This window comes from Phyllostomus hastatus, unplaced genomic scaffold (assembly GCF_019186645.2).
Source record: "Phyllostomus hastatus isolate PE091 unplaced genomic scaffold, TTU_PhHast_1.1 phas_contig_17, whole genome shotgun sequence".
In the NCBI taxonomy this organism is placed as follows: domain Eukaryota; kingdom Metazoa; phylum Chordata; class Mammalia; order Chiroptera; family Phyllostomidae; genus Phyllostomus; species Phyllostomus hastatus.
This window is the reverse complement of record NW_025333664.1, coordinates 28563572-28585186: the sequence shown is the minus strand read 5'-3', so window position 1 is coordinate 28585186 and position 21615 is coordinate 28563572. Positions and strand designations below refer to the sequence as shown.

General features: G+C 37.8%; 1 protein-coding gene across 2 annotated transcripts in view; it reads right to left on the bottom strand.

Moving 5' to 3' along the window:
- PLCB1 (phospholipase C beta 1) overlaps positions 1-21615 on the bottom strand; it is a 651009-nt gene that overhangs the window by 122089 nt on the left and 507305 nt on the right. For both annotated transcript variants that reach the window (XM_045832721.1, XM_045832722.1), the window contains exons 14-19: positions 20395-20572; positions 15586-15653; positions 13477-13573; positions 11188-11272; positions 9473-9597; positions 2913-3067 (exon numbers count right to left, since the gene is read on the bottom strand). In XM_045832721.1, the coding sequence (XP_045688677.1) occupies positions 2913-3067; positions 9473-9597; positions 11188-11272; positions 13477-13573; positions 15586-15653; positions 20395-20572 (708 nt within the window). The remainder of the gene's footprint in view (positions 1-2912; positions 3068-9472; positions 9598-11187; positions 11273-13476; positions 13574-15585; positions 15654-20394; positions 20573-21615) is intronic.

The following is a 21615-nucleotide window of genomic DNA, read 5'->3' as shown; positions in this document are numbered from 1 at the left end:
ATAAAATAAATATAATGCCACTACTTCGAGGATTTTCACCTGCTGTGGGGTTCTCTGGTAAATGTAACTCCCGAGATAAGTAAGGGATCACTGTACACGATACCTGCTAGCAACCATCTCTGTTCAATTTGAGGTTCTGCATGAGAACTATTTAACAGACTTTTTATATCTTTGACACAAGTTCTGTGAGTCACAGGGGAATTCAGAGGCACCAGTGCTTTTGTGTGTTTATGGTGACTGGTCAAAGTAGAAGTCCTTAACTAACCCTCATCTCTCGTCAATGAGACGATGGCGGCACTGCATTTGAGCCCACAAGTCCGCTCCGGCACTACAAAGTTCATGTTGGAGGATCAAAACACAGGTACCCCCAGACATATCTGCACTTCACCTTGGTTCCAGTGGCAAGGTTAAGTGCAGGGCTCTGCTGCAGCATGGCCGTTTGTTCACGGGACACGGACAGCTCTAGACTGGTGTCTCCCTTCTGCACTCAGGCAGCAGTGCACACTTTTCTGGGGCTCCACAGCATCCCTTCAACTCACTTTCCTGTCTCTGTGTCATTGTTTTATAATTGCTTACACCACCACAATAGAATGTTCAAGAAAACATAAAAGAGCAAGCCAAAATGCACAAAACAAGATGAATCAGCACAGATAAAACCTTAGTTGGACTCAACTATAACAATAATTGAAAAGAATTTAAAAAATAACATTTTATCAGTGTGTGATGCTTAAGAGTATATCTTAATCAAATGACAGGAATTGCACATCCTTTGTGGAAGACAACTTCCTAAAATAAATATAATCTTAAAGCTCTAATTCTGCCAACTCCACTCTTCAGATATATGCTGTGGAATAAATTCAAAAGAAATAATTGTGAGAGGTGTCACTGAAATTTTATTTTTAATCTTTGGTATAAACTGACAAACTGTAAAGTAAAAATGGGCTCAATGAGCTTAGGGTAGATATAAATTAGTGAAACTGTTACAGAGGCTTTTTAAATATAGTTTTTCTTATGCCTTTTGTATAGGGTTAATTGGAAAACTGAATTGATATCCAATAAAAATGTTTCTTAGTTAATGATTATCCAGTAAAACTGAAAATAAATAAAACTCTTAAAAAGTAGATAAAATTTAGCTAAAACAACTAAGAGCTTACAGAATTCATGTAAAAAGCTCTTTATAAAAATGATTTCCCATTCATGATATTAAAAATATTTTCTCAGAGCTAAAAAAATTATTTGCTATAACATCAATTTCAAAGACAGCAGAAACCATTTAAAATTAATTTTTAAGGTCAGCTGAACATTTAATAAAACAATTTTTAATTTAACATGTGTTTTAAATCCCTGAATACTCTGACAGATTTTCAGATCTATGCTATACTAAGTTCAGAGATTTTATTCACTATTTGACAATTTATTGAGAATATTTTCTTTCTCTAATTTTGTTCAGTGTGGATATTTCTGTAGAATTAATAGAGAAAAACAGGCCAGAAGATTTTTACAATATAGAGCACTAATTTTTGTGGCAAATTCACTGCTGTGATATTTACACCAAAGAATGGGCTGGCACCCAACTTGTTTTAATGGTTAGGGCCCAATTTTTATCCTGTTAAACCGTCATCTCCTGCATGTGTTAGCTTGGGCAGGATGGACATCAAACCAAGGCAGGGAGGAGGAGGGAGATGTGTTTTACCCACCAACTCAACATCCTGAGCCTGGTCTGATAATGTGCCAAGTGTTCCAACACCACAAGAAACACCATGCTAAGATGGGAGGAGGGCAGGCCTTGAAATACTATGTATTGTTTCCACTATCTGGGAAAGAAAGCCTTGAAACTGTGCTTTCATTCCAAGGACTGGGAGCAGGAGGAGGAAGAGGAGGTCCACAGTGCCCAAAGAAGCAGCGCATAAAACAACTTTGGTTGATTGTCTACCTCTGGTCACTATCTGTTTTATGAGGGGGATCCCTAATGCTTTCAGAAAGAGCCCATAAATAACCTTGGGTAACTGCCTCAACTTTAATTAACTGCCTCCTGTCATATATCTGTTTTACAACAAGATGAACAATTGGGGTCTGGAGCAAAATCAGCATTCAGGCTGACATATCCTCACACATACCTCAATTAGGGTAGTCACATCCCTCTGGGAAAGCTGTCACCACCTTTACTGGTCAATTAATATGTAACTCCTCCCCCCCCCCCCACCATTCCACCAACTATGTAAGCTCTCAGAACAACAGACCTGAGGTCTTTAGGCTACCCTTACCTTGCTTTGCCCTGAACCTCTGCCTTTCTCACCTACCTGGGCAAAGCCCATTCTCTTCCATGACAATGTGTTAGTGTTCACTAATAAACACTGCTTGCATGTTAATAGACTTGCTGATCTGCAATTCATTACTGCATCAACAAGAAGAACAGGATTTCTTCTGTAGGACATGTAGCTTCTGAAAATTTTGACCATATTTTACCGTGTATAATAAACACTTTTTGCCCAAATTTTTTGAGGGAAAAATATGGATGTGCATTATAAATGGGTAGTACCTGAAATAACTTGTGTCTATTCTTGTGTTTTGTAACTATTTGTTACATAAAATTTCTTATATCATAATATGTTAAAAAATAAATGCTAAAATTCCTTTATAATAGCAAATATCTAAATATAAATAAATAAATAATTGAATTTAAAGATTAAAACAAAAGATTTTTTTCCTGAAACTTTGGGCCAAAAATGTGGGTGTGTATTATATGCAGCAAAATACAGGTAATTTGGATTCAGTCCTTAAAAAAGAAGTACGAAGGAAGTTGAGACTTCGTTGGCAACTATATTTTTGATGACTGAACTACTTTACTTATGCAAAATAGGTACTGTTCAAGTCTTTTGTTGGGGACAATTTTGTAGCAGAAATGTACCTACCTTAACAGACAAAGTGTTGGCCACTATGCCATCGACGATGCCTTCAGTGAATGGGTCAAAATGCTTGTCGGGTCTCCTCATAAACTCTGGCTTCAGTCTGTAGCCACTCTTCCCATTATATTCATACATCCCCATATTTATCTGCATAGCCAGGTCTGCACAACAAAACACAAACCTCACTGTGACTCTGTTTATCTTTGCAGGAAGAAATACAGATTATATCACAGTCCACTTTTGTTCCCTCTTTAAAAAGAAATATTTATGCATTATAGAAATTTAGGAAATACATATATGAAGAAAAACTGAGCTGTAATCTCCAAATCCAGAGATAAGTCTCTACCAACAGGTTGGTGCATATTCTGTTTTCCTACTTCAGGCATATTATGAACATGCAGTATGTACATTTCATAGAGCATTTGTCTGTTTTAGTTTAACAGCTATATAAAATTGTTCTGAATAACATTTGAATACACGTATTAATCCAAGCCCCTCTTTGGGAAAATTTGTCTTTTCCAAATTGTCACCATTACATATAATGCTTACATGACAATCATTGTGGGGAAATCTTTGAAGATATCATTAATGATATTCTTAAGAGTGAAATTTCTGGGTCAAGATATGTACTTTGGAAAAGCTTTTAGATAAACCTTACTAAAATGCCCTTCAGAAATCTTAAACCACTTCAAAGCTCTAATCCATTTCTAAGGATAGGCTCTCCACATATCACCAACAGTGGGTGCTGTAATTTTTCTTTTTTAATTTATAGGAAAAAATTTTCCTTTAAAAAATTTTCATTCCTTCAATTACTTACTAGCAATATCTAATTACACATTGACTCACTTCTAACAGACAAAGATTACTGGTCAGAGGCTTCTAAGACTCTATGAAGTGAATGTCCACACTAATTGCAATTATTAGGTTTAAAAAAAGAAACACATTTTAAAGTCATAAGAAATCTAACACGCTGTCATTTATTCTAACTTATCTCTATTGGGGTGGACAATAAGGAGGTGATGGTAGACATATTTCAAAATTTTGTGAAACAAATTACTTTTAGGGCAGGGAGAATAAGTAAAATTGTACCTTTCATGTCATGAAGCTATTATAACTATCATACTAAAAATGAACAAAATTAAAGAAAGGAAAATCGTGGACTTAAAAAAAATTAACTCCAAAGGCCTAAAAAAGTTACATAAGCAAATAATAATGTTTTTAATTTTATTTTTTATCCTCATCTGAAAATATGTTTGTTGATTTTAGATAGAGAGAAAGGGGGGAGAGAGAGAGAGAGACCTATCAGTTGCTTTCCATACAGGCCCCAACTGGGGATTGAACCCACAACTCAGGTATATACCTTGGTGTGGAATCAAACCCACAACATTTTGGTGTAGGGCATGATGCTCCAAGCAACTGAGCTACTTGGGAAGGGGACGAATCATAAGTATTTAAAAATAATACACAGCAGAGACTTCTGGCCCAGATGGAGGCATAGGTAGATACTCTTCACTTCCTTGTATAACCAAAAGAATGATAACAACCAATTTAAAATTTAACAACAACAACAAAAAACAAACAAACCAGAACTTCCAGAAAATTGAACTGTATGGAAGTTTGACAACCAAGGAGTTAAAGAAGAAATATTCATCCAGAGTGGTAAGAGGGACAGAGATGGGAAACTGGGGAAGAGAGGACATGCAGCAACCGAGTGGTCCCACATTCATGTGTGGATAAACTGGGAGGAATAATTGGGGAGTGAGACAGACCATGCAACCCAGGGACCCAGCACCTGGAAAATAAAGCCTCAAAAGCTCTGTTTGTAAAGACCTGTGGTGGTTGTGGTAGTGGGAGAAACTGCCAGTCTCATAGGAGATTCCATTGGAGGGGCCCACAGGATCCTAGATCATACACAAACCCACCCATCCTGGAATCAGCACCAGGGCAGCACCTGGAAGGGTGGGATTTGCTTGTGGGAAGTGGGGGAAGTGACTGAAAATGGGGAGAGAGCCGAGCAAGTGGCATTGTTCCCTCTCTGACCCTTCCCCCACATACAGTGCCACAATTCCATGAAGGGGGTTGCCCCTCCTTGGTGAATACCTATGGCTTCACCCCTTACAACATAACAGGTGCACTGAGACAAAGAAGCATGGGCCAAAAGAAAGAACAGATCAAAATTCCAGAAAAAGTTCCTGGTTGCTTAGCTCAGTTGTTTAGAGCATTGGCCCAATATGCCAAAGTTGCATGTTCAGTCTCCAGTCAGGGCCCATAAGAGAATCAACCAATGAGTGTATAATAAGTGGAAAACAAATGGATGTTTCTCTTTCTCTCTTCCTCTTCCTTCCTCTCACTCTCTAAAATCAATAAAGAAAAATAAAAACAAAAAATGCTCCAGAAAAAGAACGAAGCCATGTGGAGACAGCCAACCTATCAGACACAGAATTCAAAACACTTGTAATCAGGATGCTTAAAGAAATGATTGACTATGGCTGCAAAATAAAGTAAGAAATGAAGGCTATACAACATGAAATAAAGACAAATATACAGGGAACCAACTGTGAAGGGAAGGAAACTTGGACTCAAATCAGCTATTTGGAACAAAATGAAGAAATAAACATTCAACCCGAACAGAATGAAGAAACATGAATTCAAAAAATGAGGAGAGGCTTAAAAACTTCTGGGACAACTTTAAACATTCCAACATTTGAATCATAGGGGTGCCAGAGGAAGAAGAGGAAGAGCAAGAAATTGAAAACTTATTTGAACAAATAATGAAGGAAAACTTCCCCAATCTGTTGAAGGAAATAGACATACAAATTCAAGAAGCTCTGAGAGTCCCAAAGAAGTTGGACCCAAGGAAGCACACATCAAGATACATCATAATTATATTACCCCAGACTAAAGAGAAGGAGAGAATCTTAAAAGCAGCAAGAGAAAAGGAGGCAAGTTACCTACAAAGTAGTTCTCATCATGCTATCACCTGATTTCTCAAAAGAAACCTTGCAGGAAAAAAGTACTCCAAGTCATGAAAGGCAAGGACCTACATCCAAGATTACTCTATGCAGCAAAGCTTTCATTTAGAATGGAAGGGCAGATAAAGTGCTTCCCAGATAAGGTCGAGTTCAAGGAGTTCATCATCACCAAGCCCTTATTACATGAAATGTTAAAGGGACTTATCTAAGAAAAAGAAGATAAAAACTATGAACAGTAGAATGACAACAAACTCACAACTCACAACTATCAACAACTGAACCTAAAAAAAAACAAAAACAAACTAAGCAAACAATTAGAAAAGAAACAGAATCACAGAAATGGAGTTTACATGGAGGGTTATCAGTGGGGAGGGGGAAGGGGGAGAATGGGAGAAAAGGTGCAGGGATTAAGAGGCATAATTGGGCCCTAGCTGGTGTGGCTTAGTGAATTGAGTGCTGGCTTGCAAACCAAAAGATCACTAGTTCGATTCCTAATCAGGACACATTCCTGGGTTGTAGGTCAGGTCCCCACTAGGGGGAGCATGAGAGGCAACCACACATTGATGTTTCTCTCCTTCTTTCTCTTTCCCTTCCTCTCTCTCCAAAAATAAAATAAATAAAATCTTTTTTTAAAAAAGAAGCATAATTGGTAGGTACAAAATAGACAGGGGGAGGTTAAGAATAGTATAGGTAATGGAGAAGCCAAAGAGCTTGTATGTACAACCCATGGACATGAACTAAGGTGGGGGGATTGCTGGAGACAGTGGGGATACTGGGTGGAGGGGGATAAAGGGGAAAAAATGGGACAACTCCAATAGCATAATCAATAAAATATACTCTAAAATAATACACAACAAATAAGTAGAATGTATCACAGGATCACAAGAATAAATATTATGAGATCTATCAATATATTTTATCACATTTTCTCACAAAAGAAGAAATGAACACATCAGCATCCCAACAGAAGTCAGAGACATTTAATAACATTTAACATAAATTTCTAATACACTTGTAGTCATTAGGACAAGTGCATACTCCTTTAATGCATGAAAGAATATCTCAAAGTCATAGCCAACATCTACTCAATGGTATCACAGCAGCAGAATTCCCATTAATTTTAGGATGAAGAGAAAGGAGCAACTCTCAATACTGTTATTTAATATTATTCTAGAACAATCAGTCCAAAGTTCTAAGAAGTGAGGAAAAGTAGATGTGATTAAATTATTGTAATTTTGTATCTGAAAAGCTCAATACTGGCAAAATAGGCAATTATAGGAGTTTAGGAAAATTATAATTTATAAACCAAATTTATATAATAAACATACAAATATTAATATCCAGAAATAATCTGTTAAAAAACATAATGTTAAAAAAGAGAGATATAATGTTAATGAAATCATCTAAATAAGCTAGATTTCTAATGAAGACAAGTGACTTTGCTAAGGGACTTAATGTAACAATATTTTAAGTGAAAAGCATTCTTTCTGTCATAAGAAAAATTAAAAGATAAATTATTCAGATGAATTTATAAATTTAATATAATTTAATCAAATCTGTCTTTTTGAGGGATGAAGAACCCATAATGACAATTAAACCAATATAAATTTAATGTGATTTTAATAAAAATAACACTTTTTTAGTGGAGGAAAAGGAAACAGGATAACAATTAAACCAAATTAATCTGAAACAGGAATCCCAGAGGCAATGGCAAGAAAAGAAATGAAAATTACCAGCCCTGAAGGAGAATTTCCACTTCTAGGTATGAAACCATTTATTAAACAGTACAGTAACAGTAAGGTTTGGGTTCCAGAAAGCAGACAAATTTGTTAATGGAAAAGCATAAATATCGAAAAAATGGACCAAGCTAAGAAGAACACAAAAGACAGAAAATTGTACTTCAACAACAATAAAGAGAAAAAAATAAAAAGAACAACATAAAAGGCTGAAACTATTAAGCTGTAACTTCAGGTCACCATAAGAAAAGATTGAGCCCTGGCTGGTGTAGCTCAGTGGATTGAGCACAGGCTGTGAACCAAAGCATCCCAGGTTCGATTCCCAGTCAGGGCACGTGCCTGGGTTGAGGGCCACAGCCCCCAGCAACCGCACATTGATGTTTCTCTCTCTCTCTCTTTCTCCCTTCCTTCCCTCTCTAAAAATAAATAAATAAAATCTTAAAAAAAAAAGAAAATATTGATACCTTGCTGAGATTATACAGCAAAATTAAAATTAAGTAAATGAAAGGGTAAAATTACAAATAAAAAAACATGAAAGAATTAGGAGTAAATATGAATCTGATCCTGGGTGGGGAAGCCTGTAGTCCTAAAAGCAATCCAAGATTCCATAAAATAAAACATTAACAAGTCGAATCTCACCTGTTTCACAACATAAGAAAACATACCCTTTATATAAAAAGTGCTGTTACAAAAGAATAGGGAAGTTGACAATAGGCCTAAATGGGTAATTCATAAAGGCAGAAATATAAAACACACTCATAAAAACAGGAATATAAAAAATTTTAAATCCACATACTTAAAAATCTTAACGTCAATAATAATCAAAGAAATAGAATTAAAACAACAGTGAAATGATAATATTTTGTCTGAAAGTGAATTATTATTATTTAATGATAATACTTAACCAAGATCTCAAATGAGCAGAAACACCTCCCATCATATGTTGTTGACGAGCAGGAAATCTGGTGCAACATATTTTGATGAACAATTTGGCATTTTGCAAAACACTCTTAAAACTTTCACATCTTTTAACAGAGTAATTCTGTCTCAGGAACATTTCCAAAAGAACATTAGGAGACAGACTTGACGATTTATATTCAAGACTGTTCTCAGAGCATTGTTTACAGTAGAAAAACTCTGTGATGTTCTGTGACAGGAAATGGGTTTTAATGAATTGTGAAATGTGCTTAACATACAGATAATAAAATTCACATTTCTATATAGCACTTAAATAGATATTTGGAATTAAGTGAAAAAGCTTATATAAATGTGGCTAAAAAACCTTACAGATTACAAGGCCAAAAGTTAACAGTGTTGTATCTCTGAGTGATAGCATTCCAAATAGTTTTATTCTCTCTTTATACATTTTTTAATTTTCCAAATTTGCTATATTAAGTACATATTACTTTAAAAAGTATAAAAAATTTTGTTTTAAAATAATGCAGCCCTGACCAGGAAGCTCATCTGGTTAGAGCATCCCTGCAATACATCAAGGCTGTGGGTTTGATTCTGGGTCAGGGCACATGTAGGAGTTAACCAATGAATGCATAAATCAGTCGAACAAATTGAGGTTTCCCTCTTCTATGTGTCTCTTTTTCTCTAAAATCAACAAAAATCAATATTTTAAAAAATAATGCAAAAACCAGTAGAAATAAAGATTTATTTGTAAACCATTGAAGACAATTGCTCAGTTTGAAAAATTCACTTTTTTTTTTTTGGCATTGGTATTTCCTTTACTGAAATTTGCTTTTATTTGTTTCAATCAAGTCTGGCAATTTTCTCTCCTTAGGAGTGGGTTTTAGACTTTTGGAAATGTGGCTTCATAACAACAGAAGTGAGCATGAACTGTGCTACTTACCCACTGTTTGGAAATTCAGGGCAACCATCTGACAGCCCGCATTCCAGAAAAGCTGCGGCATATAGTTGGATGAATCAACACGTGTTCCTTTCGGATAGATCCTGCTAAGCTGCATTTTGTTATATCTGGACCATCATGTTAAGTAGTGAATACAATTATAAGAAGAATTAGCCAATAATATTAACTGAGAAACCACCTTCTACCTCTCTCCACTGAGGACATGAACGAAATATTGATGATTTCATTGGGCTTGTAGGTGAAATACGTAAAAACCCTGCTGAACAAACAGAGTAATGTGATTTTACAATATAAATGTAGCATCACCTTTGCAGAATCTTGTAGGTGAAAACTAATAGGTAGCAAAAATGGCTGAGTCAAAGCGAACATGATTTTCTGCAGATTATTAAGCATGGGCTTAATGATTAAAGACACACGAGGATGCTCACGGATGGCAGTCCTGTGAGAGGATGAGTCCGTGCTGAGCGGAGGCAGATATCGTGCCCCACACACGGCTGCGTTTGGGACACCCTCTGCTCACTTCCTCACCCTTCTCTGGGAACCCTGTGTGTCACGGCTGCGGCACTTTTTATGATTAATAACAAGGTAACCATAGCACTGAAGGTTTTGACCTTGTTTTGTATTTGGGATCCTACAATCATCAGTTTTCCACCCCGAGAATCTTTCTCTTATTAAACAACATCTACGTGTTTAGAGTGCGACAGACTATTCCTATTACTGAGTCAGGCAGAGTTTAGCTGTTTCTGAGGTCAGGCTGTGGGACTGGGCCAAATGGAGTTTGGACTTGGTAGCTACATATATGATCTACGACAAGTTGTTTCCCTTTTCTGTACCCCAGTTTCCTTGTCTATAAAACAGATTGAACAGTTCCTATGTCGTAGGTCTATTGTAAGGATTAAATAAAGTGAGACAGATAATGAAAGGGCAGTCACACAGACAGTACCTTATGAATACTAATGATAGTGACTTTTATACTGTGGCTGTTTATGGAGTTTACATTTGTTCTCTCTCCTGTGATGAGCTTTAAAGGTGATTTCTTAAAAATTCTAGAACTTGCCTCATGAAATTGAGCTCTTTGGGACATTTAGTATTAATTTTATGAACAATATTTAAAGAGCTATTTCATTTTGGTTCATAGATAGTAATAACAAGTTTTTGTTGTCAGAAGTTTCAACAAAGTTATTATGAGTAATATATATTTATATTCTCATATCATTATTTCCACTGTTTTTTGATTGGACGTCTATGAAATGTGCCAGGATGCAAGTTAGGTAGGTGTGTGCCCCACACACCTACCTATCATGTATTGTGCGGTATATGCACCTCACATGTATTATGTCTTGTACATACACACACACATACTTTACATATGTTGTCCCTAATGCAAACAGTGAGCCATAAACTGGCATCATTATTCCTGTGTTACAGACGCAAGAATTCAGGAAGATTCAGCAAACTGACAAAGGACAAAGAGCTTGAGGGTAAGAAAACAATCGTGAAATCCTTCACTCCTATTTTCTTTTGCATGTGCCAGGCTACCCCTCCTCAGCAGTGCACATGAATGTGAAATGATTTATCATGCCCACATGACAGACTTAAGCCATTTCATGCATCATTTTGCTTATTTAAAACAGAAATTAAATAACACACGGCTTCACTTGTGCCAACTCAGTCAACATTCGTCTAATCAAGGATACTCTACAAATTCCACCGGAGACTTTGTCAGCTGCTCAAGCCCTTTGGTTTCCACGAAGGAAGACATTTCAAAACTTCTATTTCTTTCTGAGTTAGTGACAAAAAAATAGTAAGAGATAAAATTCAGCATTTAAATTATAACATATAAGAAGTAGGCAAATGTTCAGTGAATTTAGGGAGATTAATATTCAATGTAACTTTTATACACATATACTTCAGGACTATTTATCTGCTATAAAAATTGAGTCTTGTTAGTTGTCTCTCCCAGTATTTACTACCTGGGTCAGACGTGCTTACAGCTGCACAAGTCAGGGACATGGTGGCATTAGGGTGGGGAAATTAGTTTTAGTTGTGGGTAGTGTGGCGATGACAGCTGTTTCATCCAAAGAGCATAGGCCGTGTAAATCTTTTGTTTGTCGTCCATTCAGATTGATTTCTCAGGGCCATTGCCGGGATTAACTAGAGAGACCATGGGCATGTTTGCTAGAGGCTCTTTCTTTTATACCCACATTGTCACTGCCTTGCCTCAGTTTGTATACACGCTCTGGCTCAACAACTGATATATGTGACATTAGAATTAAGGTGTTTCAAAGCAAAAGGACCCTTGGAAAGTTCCCCATCTGATGGCCTCATTTTCCGATTAGACAACAAGGTTGGGAGGTGAACACACTAGAGGCTTCTATATTCTTGAACACAGAGCAACATTTCAAAAGTGAAATCCCAGCTTCCAGTTAGAGTGGGAAAATGGAAACAAAGTTATCTTGGTTTGGAGGGTCTAAGAAGCAGGCAGCTTCTCTGTCTTGCCCCAGCTAAGAATGGAACTGTCACATATAGCACCAAGATAAGGGTCACACAGAGCTCCCACACAGCACTCAGCTGCTAAACTTTTGTTCCCTTTGAGGCATTTTCCCCTTTGATACCCACTTTCCATTACTATAGCCTCATTCTTCTTCCTAATACTTCCTAGATTCCTTCACCCTTCTCCTCACCATCTGCAATTTAATCATCTGTAAGCTAAACTCTTAGTTCTCTTCTTTATGTCCATCAAGTCTATTTTCATATGACTATTTTAACCATGACTGCTAATTAAAACTAAGTCAATTAATAGATGCTTTGTAAGCTATGTGCTGTATTGTTTTTTAAAAGTGACAAAATAATATAAAACACAAGGAGAAAAGTACTTGTTTTTAAATCTTTGGCTGATGCTATAGTTACCAGGTTCTGAAAGACTTAAATATATCAGCTCCTTCTCAACTTGGCTGCTTGTTTAGGAGCTTGTGACTTATGAATTAGAAAAATACTTATTTTACAGCAAAGGAAAAAACTACTTTAGCACATTTCAAATTGGATAACTTATGACAGGTGGCATCAGTAATTGTAACTTCAAAGAAAATGTTAGAATATTTATATATAAGCTGTAGTGGAAATTAAATTCTTTATTGTAGAAATATAGATACCATATACCAAGTTAAGACCCTTTCAGCAGAATTATACAATTTTACCTGTGTGCTAGGTAGAAGCTTAGATTTTTATATATCTGTAAAACTATCCTTCATAAGAGGCTGCTGCATTTAAGCAAAAATTCAGTTTTGAAGAACATGGACTTATAAGCAGATAAAAAGTCCTAAAGATCTTTTAACCTAATAGCATCTTACATTTTATGCAACTATGAAGGGTAGTTTCATGAATGGACTGTTTTCTCTAGATGGAGAAAAGGCGATAGTTTTCTTTGCATCCACTATGGACATGCACTTGGATAGAGGAAAAACACAAAGTGATACGAGGGTGACCATACATTCTCCTAAATATATAAAACAGGCTGAACAAATGGAATGTGGGCAAAGTGGTTGATTTGGTTCTATTTCTAGTCATCAGGGCTGACCAGTCACTGGCTGCTTCCCTTCTGGGGCAGCTAGATAGTTTATTCCAACACTGTCCCTTGTACAATGGATGGAGTCTGCTGTGTTGTTGCAGGCAATTACAAATGTGAAACTCTCAATTAACTGTACCTTGGCCTAACGTACGTAGCCCTATGAAGTATTTTAGGAAACATCATGGAATACTTTGTCATATGGTTCATACACACACACACACACACACACACACACACACACACACATAAAGTATATAAAATATGTGTATATAAACTACATAGTCAACCCATGCATATACTAAAAACTTCACCAGCACAGAATAGTGGTTCTATTAAGGGTATTTTGGGGCTAATTATCCTCTGTTTAAAATACACTTACTATGTGTTACATTAGGAGTTTTTCTTCAGGAAAACTTACTTTTTGAAGTTTCAAATGATTCAAACTTGACTGGCTGAATGTAGTTCACCAGGTTAGACATTTCTTCTGTGGCCATGGCCTCACTCCCTGCGGTCCCCTGGAAGCAGGAATAAAAATAACATTCCCAGAATCAACATTATATTATCCAGAGTCATTTTCCCAGGGCAATGATCTTGTAACCCCCGAGTGCAGAAAAGCATCCCTCCTCTTCTGACGATGATGATTGCCATTAGAAAGTTCATTTTGGGAGAAAGACAAGGCAAAGCTTCCCATTACTCAAGAGTGGAGCAGGAGCTGGAGGTTTAGGGGGCTCTCCTTATGCCAGCAGCATCAGCTTCCCCAGGAGATCCTTAGACACCTGGTGTATCAGAATCTGCATTTTACTACATGGATCCAAATGCACACGAAAGTTTGAGAATCACTGAGCTACATTTCATCCACCACAGCAGGACAGCCACAGATGATATCTAAAGTTACTAAATCAAGAACTCACTGTGCAAAGAGGAAATTAGTATGTGGGTAACCCCCAGGTGAACTGAATTTATTTTTTTAAAGTTGCCTGTGGAAGTGGGTTGTGGTGGGAAAACAAGTAGTTTTTCTTTGTATAAATATTCTTCCCTCTCTTCTTGGTACCTGTGAGCCTATTAGGCAAGCAGGGCAATGTACGGGAGGGGTCAGCAGCTCAGGTTCTAGAGCCAGATTGCTTGGTTTGAAATCCCAAGCCTACCACTTAGAGGCTGTGCAATCCTGGGCAAGTTATTTAACTGTTCTGTGCTTCAGTTTACTCATTAAAATTAAGATAAAATCAGTTCTTGTAACATATGGGGTTTTTATGGTTATTAAATGAGTTCACTTATGGGAAAGAGCTCAGAACAGTGCTTCGGACATAGTAAAACATCATGTTACTTTAACTATGTTTAGATATTCCATGTTATTTTGATTTAGTTTTTTTTTAATTTTGTAAAATTTTAATTGTTGTTCAAGTACAGTTTTCTGCCTTTTCCCCCCATTCCAGCCCACCCCCTCCAGCCCTCCCCACCTCCCTCCCATTTCCACCCCCTCCTTGTCATTGTGTCCTTTAAAGAGAAAACCAATACAGCACTATTGGCCTGGATAGACTTCTAGAGATCAATCTAATATTCTCTCCTATTTTCAGATGAGAGAATACTTGGGGATGAGGTTTCTTTTGATCACTTCTGTAGCAATATTTAGGTTAAATGTTAATTGGGAAATATTCATTTGGAAATGGACTATCTAATTAGTAAGGCAGTTTTTAAATTATCAGAAATCACTGATAAGAATTAATAAATAATTAAAATAATTCATAGGTGGGAATACTTTACCAGACATTATAATAATTTTCCTCCAAAACATTAAGTTGCAATTTAGTAGGGAAACATAATTTAAAAATTTATACTACATTAAATAATTATGAGGAAGCATGTCAAGTAAGAACAGTTTACTACTTGTTATTTACCCTTAACTGATTTGTAAAGATACAAGTACTGAGACAGATACTTTCTACCATATCTGAAAGCAGATTCAGTATAATTTCTTTTTTTAACCAGAACTCCTGCTAAAACAAAGTTTCAAAATTCCAACTCACCTAGCTCTGATTCACTTCTAGATTCTGTGCAGTTAATATACCTGATCTCACAAAGTTATTTGGGATGCTGGAACTTATACCAATAGGTATCTCTACTGATTCTAAAATACAACAATGGAATGAATGTCATATTTCTGAATATTTCTCCATACGTTATTTCCTTCTGACCTTTGGACCATTTAGCAATCCACTCAATTGCCTCAAAAACTGAAGTAGGCAGTAGGATGTCACACATTTTGAATTTTCCCTCTAGATACCCAATTTGATGGAAGGGAAATCTCAATAACATCATTCATTACAGAGAACTTTTTCAATGTCCTGCTTATTAATGATCCAAGTTGTCATCTTATTCAAAAGGGGTAGTGAAAACGTTTTCAAGTGAACTGAGACTTTTTTCACCACTAGATGGCAGAAGAGGACCAAGGACTAGGTCCAGAGGTCGCTGAGCACAGGCAAATTAGCTGGATGGCTCTGTGACCAGAGGTCAAACCCCAGACACCTACCTCATCCATTGAAGACTTTTTACAGTCATCATCATCATCGTCATCGTCACTCTCCGTATCAGCTTCTCCTGTTGAATTTTAATAACAGATCATGAAATACACATTTACAGGTTTGAAGCACACATACCTTGTGCATTTACCAATTGGAAATTGGTCTTTCATGGTTTTTAAAAAATTGTTCTTTTGGATATTTAAATGTTATTAATCATGAGACTTACACTAACACTTTGAATATGCGTTTTTTTCTAAATTTGATTTGTAAATATCATTTGAAATTTATAAATTCTATAAAAATGCTTAACATTTTAGCCTTTTTAAAAAACATATGGCATCATATGCAGTAAGTTTTCTATGGCACATGTACCCATCTTGATGTACGCATTCTCTTTAAGGGTTTGCATCACCCTAAAACAGGTAAACTATCACTTGCCCTTGTTCCCTCTTTTCTTTCAACCCTTACTCTTCACTGTGGTGCTTGGCTTGTGCTCAGTGACCCTGCAGTTGCCTTTCTAAGGCCACAGAGGACCTCACCAAATTCAAGGAACAGGACAGGAGCTGGTGCAGGTGGGGCTGTGGTAGCACACCGACCATGCAACACCTGTAAGGTACCACCTGCACCCTATGATTTGCCTGCAGGCTCATGCAATGAATGCCTTCTTACCTAAACAATGTACAGAGAGTATCTTGGCAAATGGTGAAATTCTGTTTAAAAGGGTAGGAGAGAATAAATAAATACTTAAAATGATTAGGCATTATAGAAATTTAACTCAGTGAGACATAATTCGCCTTCACATTTAGCTAAAATGCATTTGTTTCAATGGGTTGTTTTTCTCTCTGAAGATTGAGTGGCTGACTCTGCTAGGTTAAATAGTCTCACCAGTGCTCTGCCTATGAGCAAACAGAGGTAACCTCTGAAAATAATCCTCTATTCCCTTCACCCAGAAAACCCCACAAAATCATGCAAATCAAGAGGTTCAACCTTGGCTGGTGTAGCTCAGTGGATTGAGCACAGGCTGTGAACCAAAGCATCGCAGGTTCGATTCCCAGTCAGGGCACGTGCCTGGGTTGCAGGCCACAGCCCCCAGCAACCGCACATTGATGTTTCTCTATCTCTCTCTTTCTCCCTCCCTTCCCTCTCTAAAAATAAATGAATAAAATCTTTAAAAAAAAGAGGTCCAAATCTTCGTGTTCACTTCAAGAACACTCGTGAAACTGCCCAGCCATCAAGGGTATGCACAGAAAAGCCATTGACTATCTGAAGAATGTCATTTTACAGAAGCAGTGTGTGCCATCCCATTCTGTCATTACAATGGAGGAGTTGGTAGGTGTGCCAAGGACAAACAGTAGGGCTGGTGGATGCAGGGTCGATGGCTGAAACTCAGTGCTGAATTATTACTACACATGCTTACAAATGCAGAAAGTAGTGCTGAACTGAAGGGTGAACTGAAGAGGTAGACTCTCTGATCATTGAGCACATCCAGGTGACCAAAGCTCCCAAGAAGCAGTTCAGAATTTACAGAGCTACTGGGCGGATTACCGGGTTCTAAATAGGTTTATTTGACCACTCCAGGGTTCACACAGTGCAATGGCATGATGGTCCAGTAGATGGCAACATTGGCTCAACAATGAGGCAACTTGCCTGGGCACAGCCCACTCTGGGCCTTCTGAAAGTTAGCTGCCCTAACTCAATCTATATAAATGACAGTGCCCCCCAACACCATCCAAGAAGTTTGGAACTGTTTTCATTTGGATGATGAAGTTGAACCAATTACCAAATGGCAGTGGTGTGCAAAGTACTCATGAAATATCTTTAAAGGGAAGATAATTTCTGCATCAACAAAGATTATTTATGGCTTATTTATTAAAGAAAGCCACGTATGAACACTTTATGATGCTGATATTGTGTTAGTTGTAAGGCAAATCCATGATATTTTAGATAGAAAATGTACTAAAGACATTCTTTTAGGAGGTTGACACATTTTTAATACAATCATATTTCTTGCCTCAAGTTCTTTTCCCAAGTAACTTTGTTTTTTTTTTGCTTTTTTAATTAGGATGGGATTCTTTTTGTCAAGTAATTTAAAGAGTTGTTTCAGACAGCCTTCTGCACAATGCTACACAGGACACAACATTACACCTGTCATTCCAAATTCTCAACCGGGTCATTCTGTGGTTATGTAGGGGGCCAGGGGAGAGAGGACTTGTCTTCCTTTGCTCTATGAGCAGGGACCTGATTTCTCCATTATAAGTTTTCAGAGGTACTTTGGAGGAATCTCATTGAACCAAAAAAACAATCTTATTTCACCCTACTTTTTAAAGGTACGTGTACTGGCAAAGTGCTGGGACCCGGAAAAGGCACTCAGCCAATGGGGGCTGTGAGCAGTAAATTTGCTTTGAAATAAGAACCATTTTATGGTTTTCAAATTACTTGAGTTCCCCAGTACCAAGAACATCTACAAACCAAGTGGTAAATTACCCATGTTCTGTATTCAGAGGCCTACCTACATATTAAAATGTCCAGCATTTTCCACTGAAATAAATAAAGATTGCTCAACAGACTCTGTGGCTAGTTTTTAGGAAATCTACTGAATTACTAACAGATTGCTACTCTTTTTCTGTATTAAGCAATAATGTTCAGTGCCTGTAAAAATCGTTATTGGTGTTTGCATCTGGTTAATAAGAGGCAGAGAGCAGGGAGTGGGAATGGCAGATGGTGAACTGAGCTCCCGCATGCAGAGGAAGACACGGCTTCCTTGCGAGCATTCTGGGGACCGAGCTGTGCTAGGGGACAGGCAGCCTGCTAATGCTGCTCGTTCCAAAACTGCAAAAAGAACATTCTTACTGAGAACAAAAGTTATTTTTGAAAAAAGAGAATTGTGTAATAGTTTGAAATACACATTGAAGCACTACCAACAAAAAAAAAAAACCCTTTCAAAGAGTTATATAATATCTATTGATAAGGATTTGAATTATATAATATCTTTTGATAAAGATTTTTAAACAAAAGGAACTGACAATTAGCATGGAAAAATAGAAGAAAAGATAAATCAGAGTTTTGGCCAACTTTTTTTCCCCTGATTTCCACAGAATTTATATTTTAATTTTTTTTTAATTATTTTTAAATCTTTTAATTGCCATATGATAGGTATACAGAGAAATATAATCCCATATGTGTTCAGTACAATGAATTTTTACCAACTAAACAAGCCTTAGTAACCAGTACCCAGATCAAGAAACAAAATTAAATCAGTCTCCAGCAGCCCCCGAGGGTTCCTCCCAGTTACTTCCCCACCAGTGGTAATAACCATTTCCTGGCTTCTAATGACATAGGTTAGTGCTTAATGTTGCACTTCACATAAAAGGAATCATACAGTTTTCTTAAAATTTGGCTTCTTTTGTTTAACATTATATTTCTGAGATTTATTTATATTATTGTGTGCAGTTGTGGATCATAATTGCTGCATATTACTCCATGATGTGAATGTACCATGATTTATTTCTTCATTGATGAGCATTTGGTTGGCTTTCAGTTTGTGGCTACTCTGAATAAGTGCTGCTTTAACCAGTTCCTGTACCTGTCTCTTGGTGAGCATTTATGCGCATTTCTCTTGGGTATATGCCTAGGAATAGGAACAGAATTCCCTGGGGCATAGGGGCCGCACATGTTCAGCTTCTGTAGATACTGCCAAACAGTTTTCCAACGTGACTGCTCCACTGTCAGCTAAACTTTTCACTGAAGAGCTTCCTAGACTCAAGTTTCCTTCACGTGCCTATGTTCCAATCAAATCTTTATCCTGTACTTTTCAGATTGCCTAGATTCTTTTGACTAAACTTGGAAAATAAATTTGACTAAATATCACAAATAATTTCGAGAAAATGGGTGAGCACTTAAAATTCTTTTTTATGAACCACAAGAAATCTACTTTAAACTAAATCTAAAAGGGAAATTATTAATGTTAAGCATTACCTAGTAGCTTTGATAGATAATTCAAGTAACTTTACCATTTCACATTTTAATAGAGCTCTTTAAAATATGGATAAATTGAATTGCCCAGAACTCTTCAGCATAATTAATGAGAATGCATTCAGTGAACATATTATGCCTAGTCCTGTAATTAATGTCAAGGGATCACTGTCATTGAGAAACTCAGAACCATGAGGCCACTCCAAAGATTACTTAGCTTCTGTGGTAGCCAGAATCATGGCCTCCCCAAAACATCCATGTCCTGCGATTATGTTCTGTGTCCTGTGAATATGTGTTCTGTGAATACATGTCCTCTGAATATACAGCAAGAGGGACTGTGCAGAAGAGATTCAGTTAAAATCCTTGAGATGGGGGCAAGGGATTATCCTGTGTTATCCCATTGGGTCCAGTGTAAAGACATGCGTTATTAAAAACAGAAGACCTTTCCTGACTGTGGTCAGAGGCAGATGTGATGACAGAAGGGTCAGTGAGAAGTGAGAGTGCTGGCTTTGAAGTTGAAGGAATGGGGCCACTGGCCCACATCTGTGGGTGGCCTCTGAAAGTTGGAGAGAGCATGGAGCAGAATTTCCTAGAGTCTTCAGAGAGGAATACAGCCCTGCAGCCCCGGATGTTAGCCCAAGGACCCCACTCGGACCTTCTGGCGTGAACTGGGGGACGAGACATCTGTGCAGTTTTATGCCACCATGTTTGTAGTGGCAAAAGAAAGCCAATTCATTTAGGTCTGTTCCCAAACAGAAATGTTAGAAGCGCTTCTAAGCTAATTTTAGAGCAGGAATCCTCAAACCCATGTACAATAGAAGACAGAGAGCCCGCCAGCCCCTCACCGGCTCCGGGTGACGAGGGTTCGAACACGCTGGAGGAGTCACTGTATGTGTTGGAAGCTTGTTCTGAGAGCTTCTTTTTGCCACTTCCTTCTGACGACTTGTGAGATTTCTTCTTATTTTTCACCAAAATTTTGTACATTAAATCCATAGGGCTTGGAAGAGGAACTCCAGATTCCAGCTAATGGGAAAAAAGAAAGCATACTTTTTAAAAATACTTCTACTTCCTCAGATTCTCTCCCCAGCTCCCCAGAACAGCTCTGGGTACCAAGCAAGAGCTTCTAGGTTACTCTTTACTACCAGTAATCTGAGTGTGTTCTGCACAGGGATGGCTCATAGCTCTTGGTTTTTACATAAAAAAGGTATTTTTAATTACGGTACTCATTTTCCCGTGGTGAATCCACACGAATAAGATCTTAGAAATACACTAGTAGATTAGGTATGCTAACACCAAGTTCCAAGAGTTTTTCCAATGACCATATACATCCAACCACTTTGATTTAGGACAGATAAGGAAGCCCTGGCCTGGATTTTCAAAGGAGGGAAGCCAGCTAGAGTGTGGCGTCTGCCAGGAAGAGTTGGGAAAGGCAAGCAGGTGCTTCCAGGCAGGTGCCTAAAATCTACTCTTCGGTGCAGTGTAACAACAGCAGAAGCCCCATCCCAGCGCTAGGCAGTTAAGCTGCCACCTCTGTGGCATCAGCAGGAGTGGACCAGGCGGCTTCAGAGTTCGTTGCAGCCTTGAGATTCAGCAACCCTTATTTTCAAACCTTCTTTCAGGTGTTTCAAGCTTGCACTTCTAGTGGCAAGATCAATTTCCTGTGAGGGGGTTATTAGATATTGTATCAGAGAGCATGTGTGCAAGCCCCGAGGTGGGTTATTTTTAGAAAGTCTAGTGAGCTCCCATAAACTGGGATAGTATTCCTTGCTTTCAGTGAGTCTGGGGACTGGAAGGAAATCATGTAAGGGGAGACTTGGAGAAAGGGTGGAAGGGGGGAGAGTCTCCATGAGCATGTTTCTGCTGTTTCCTTCCCAAAGCAGTGTTGTTACCATGGCAACAGGACGTTAAGTTCTACTACACCAAGAGGCACATGCAAGGAAGTGAGCAGTCAACAGGGACAGGCCCAGATGTCACTGTGGCGCCTGCACTGTCCCATTTTGCTGACCCATTTCTCTCAGAAGGGTGTGATGAGGTTCTCTGGCAGGGGATCAGAGCTGTCCCCTCAG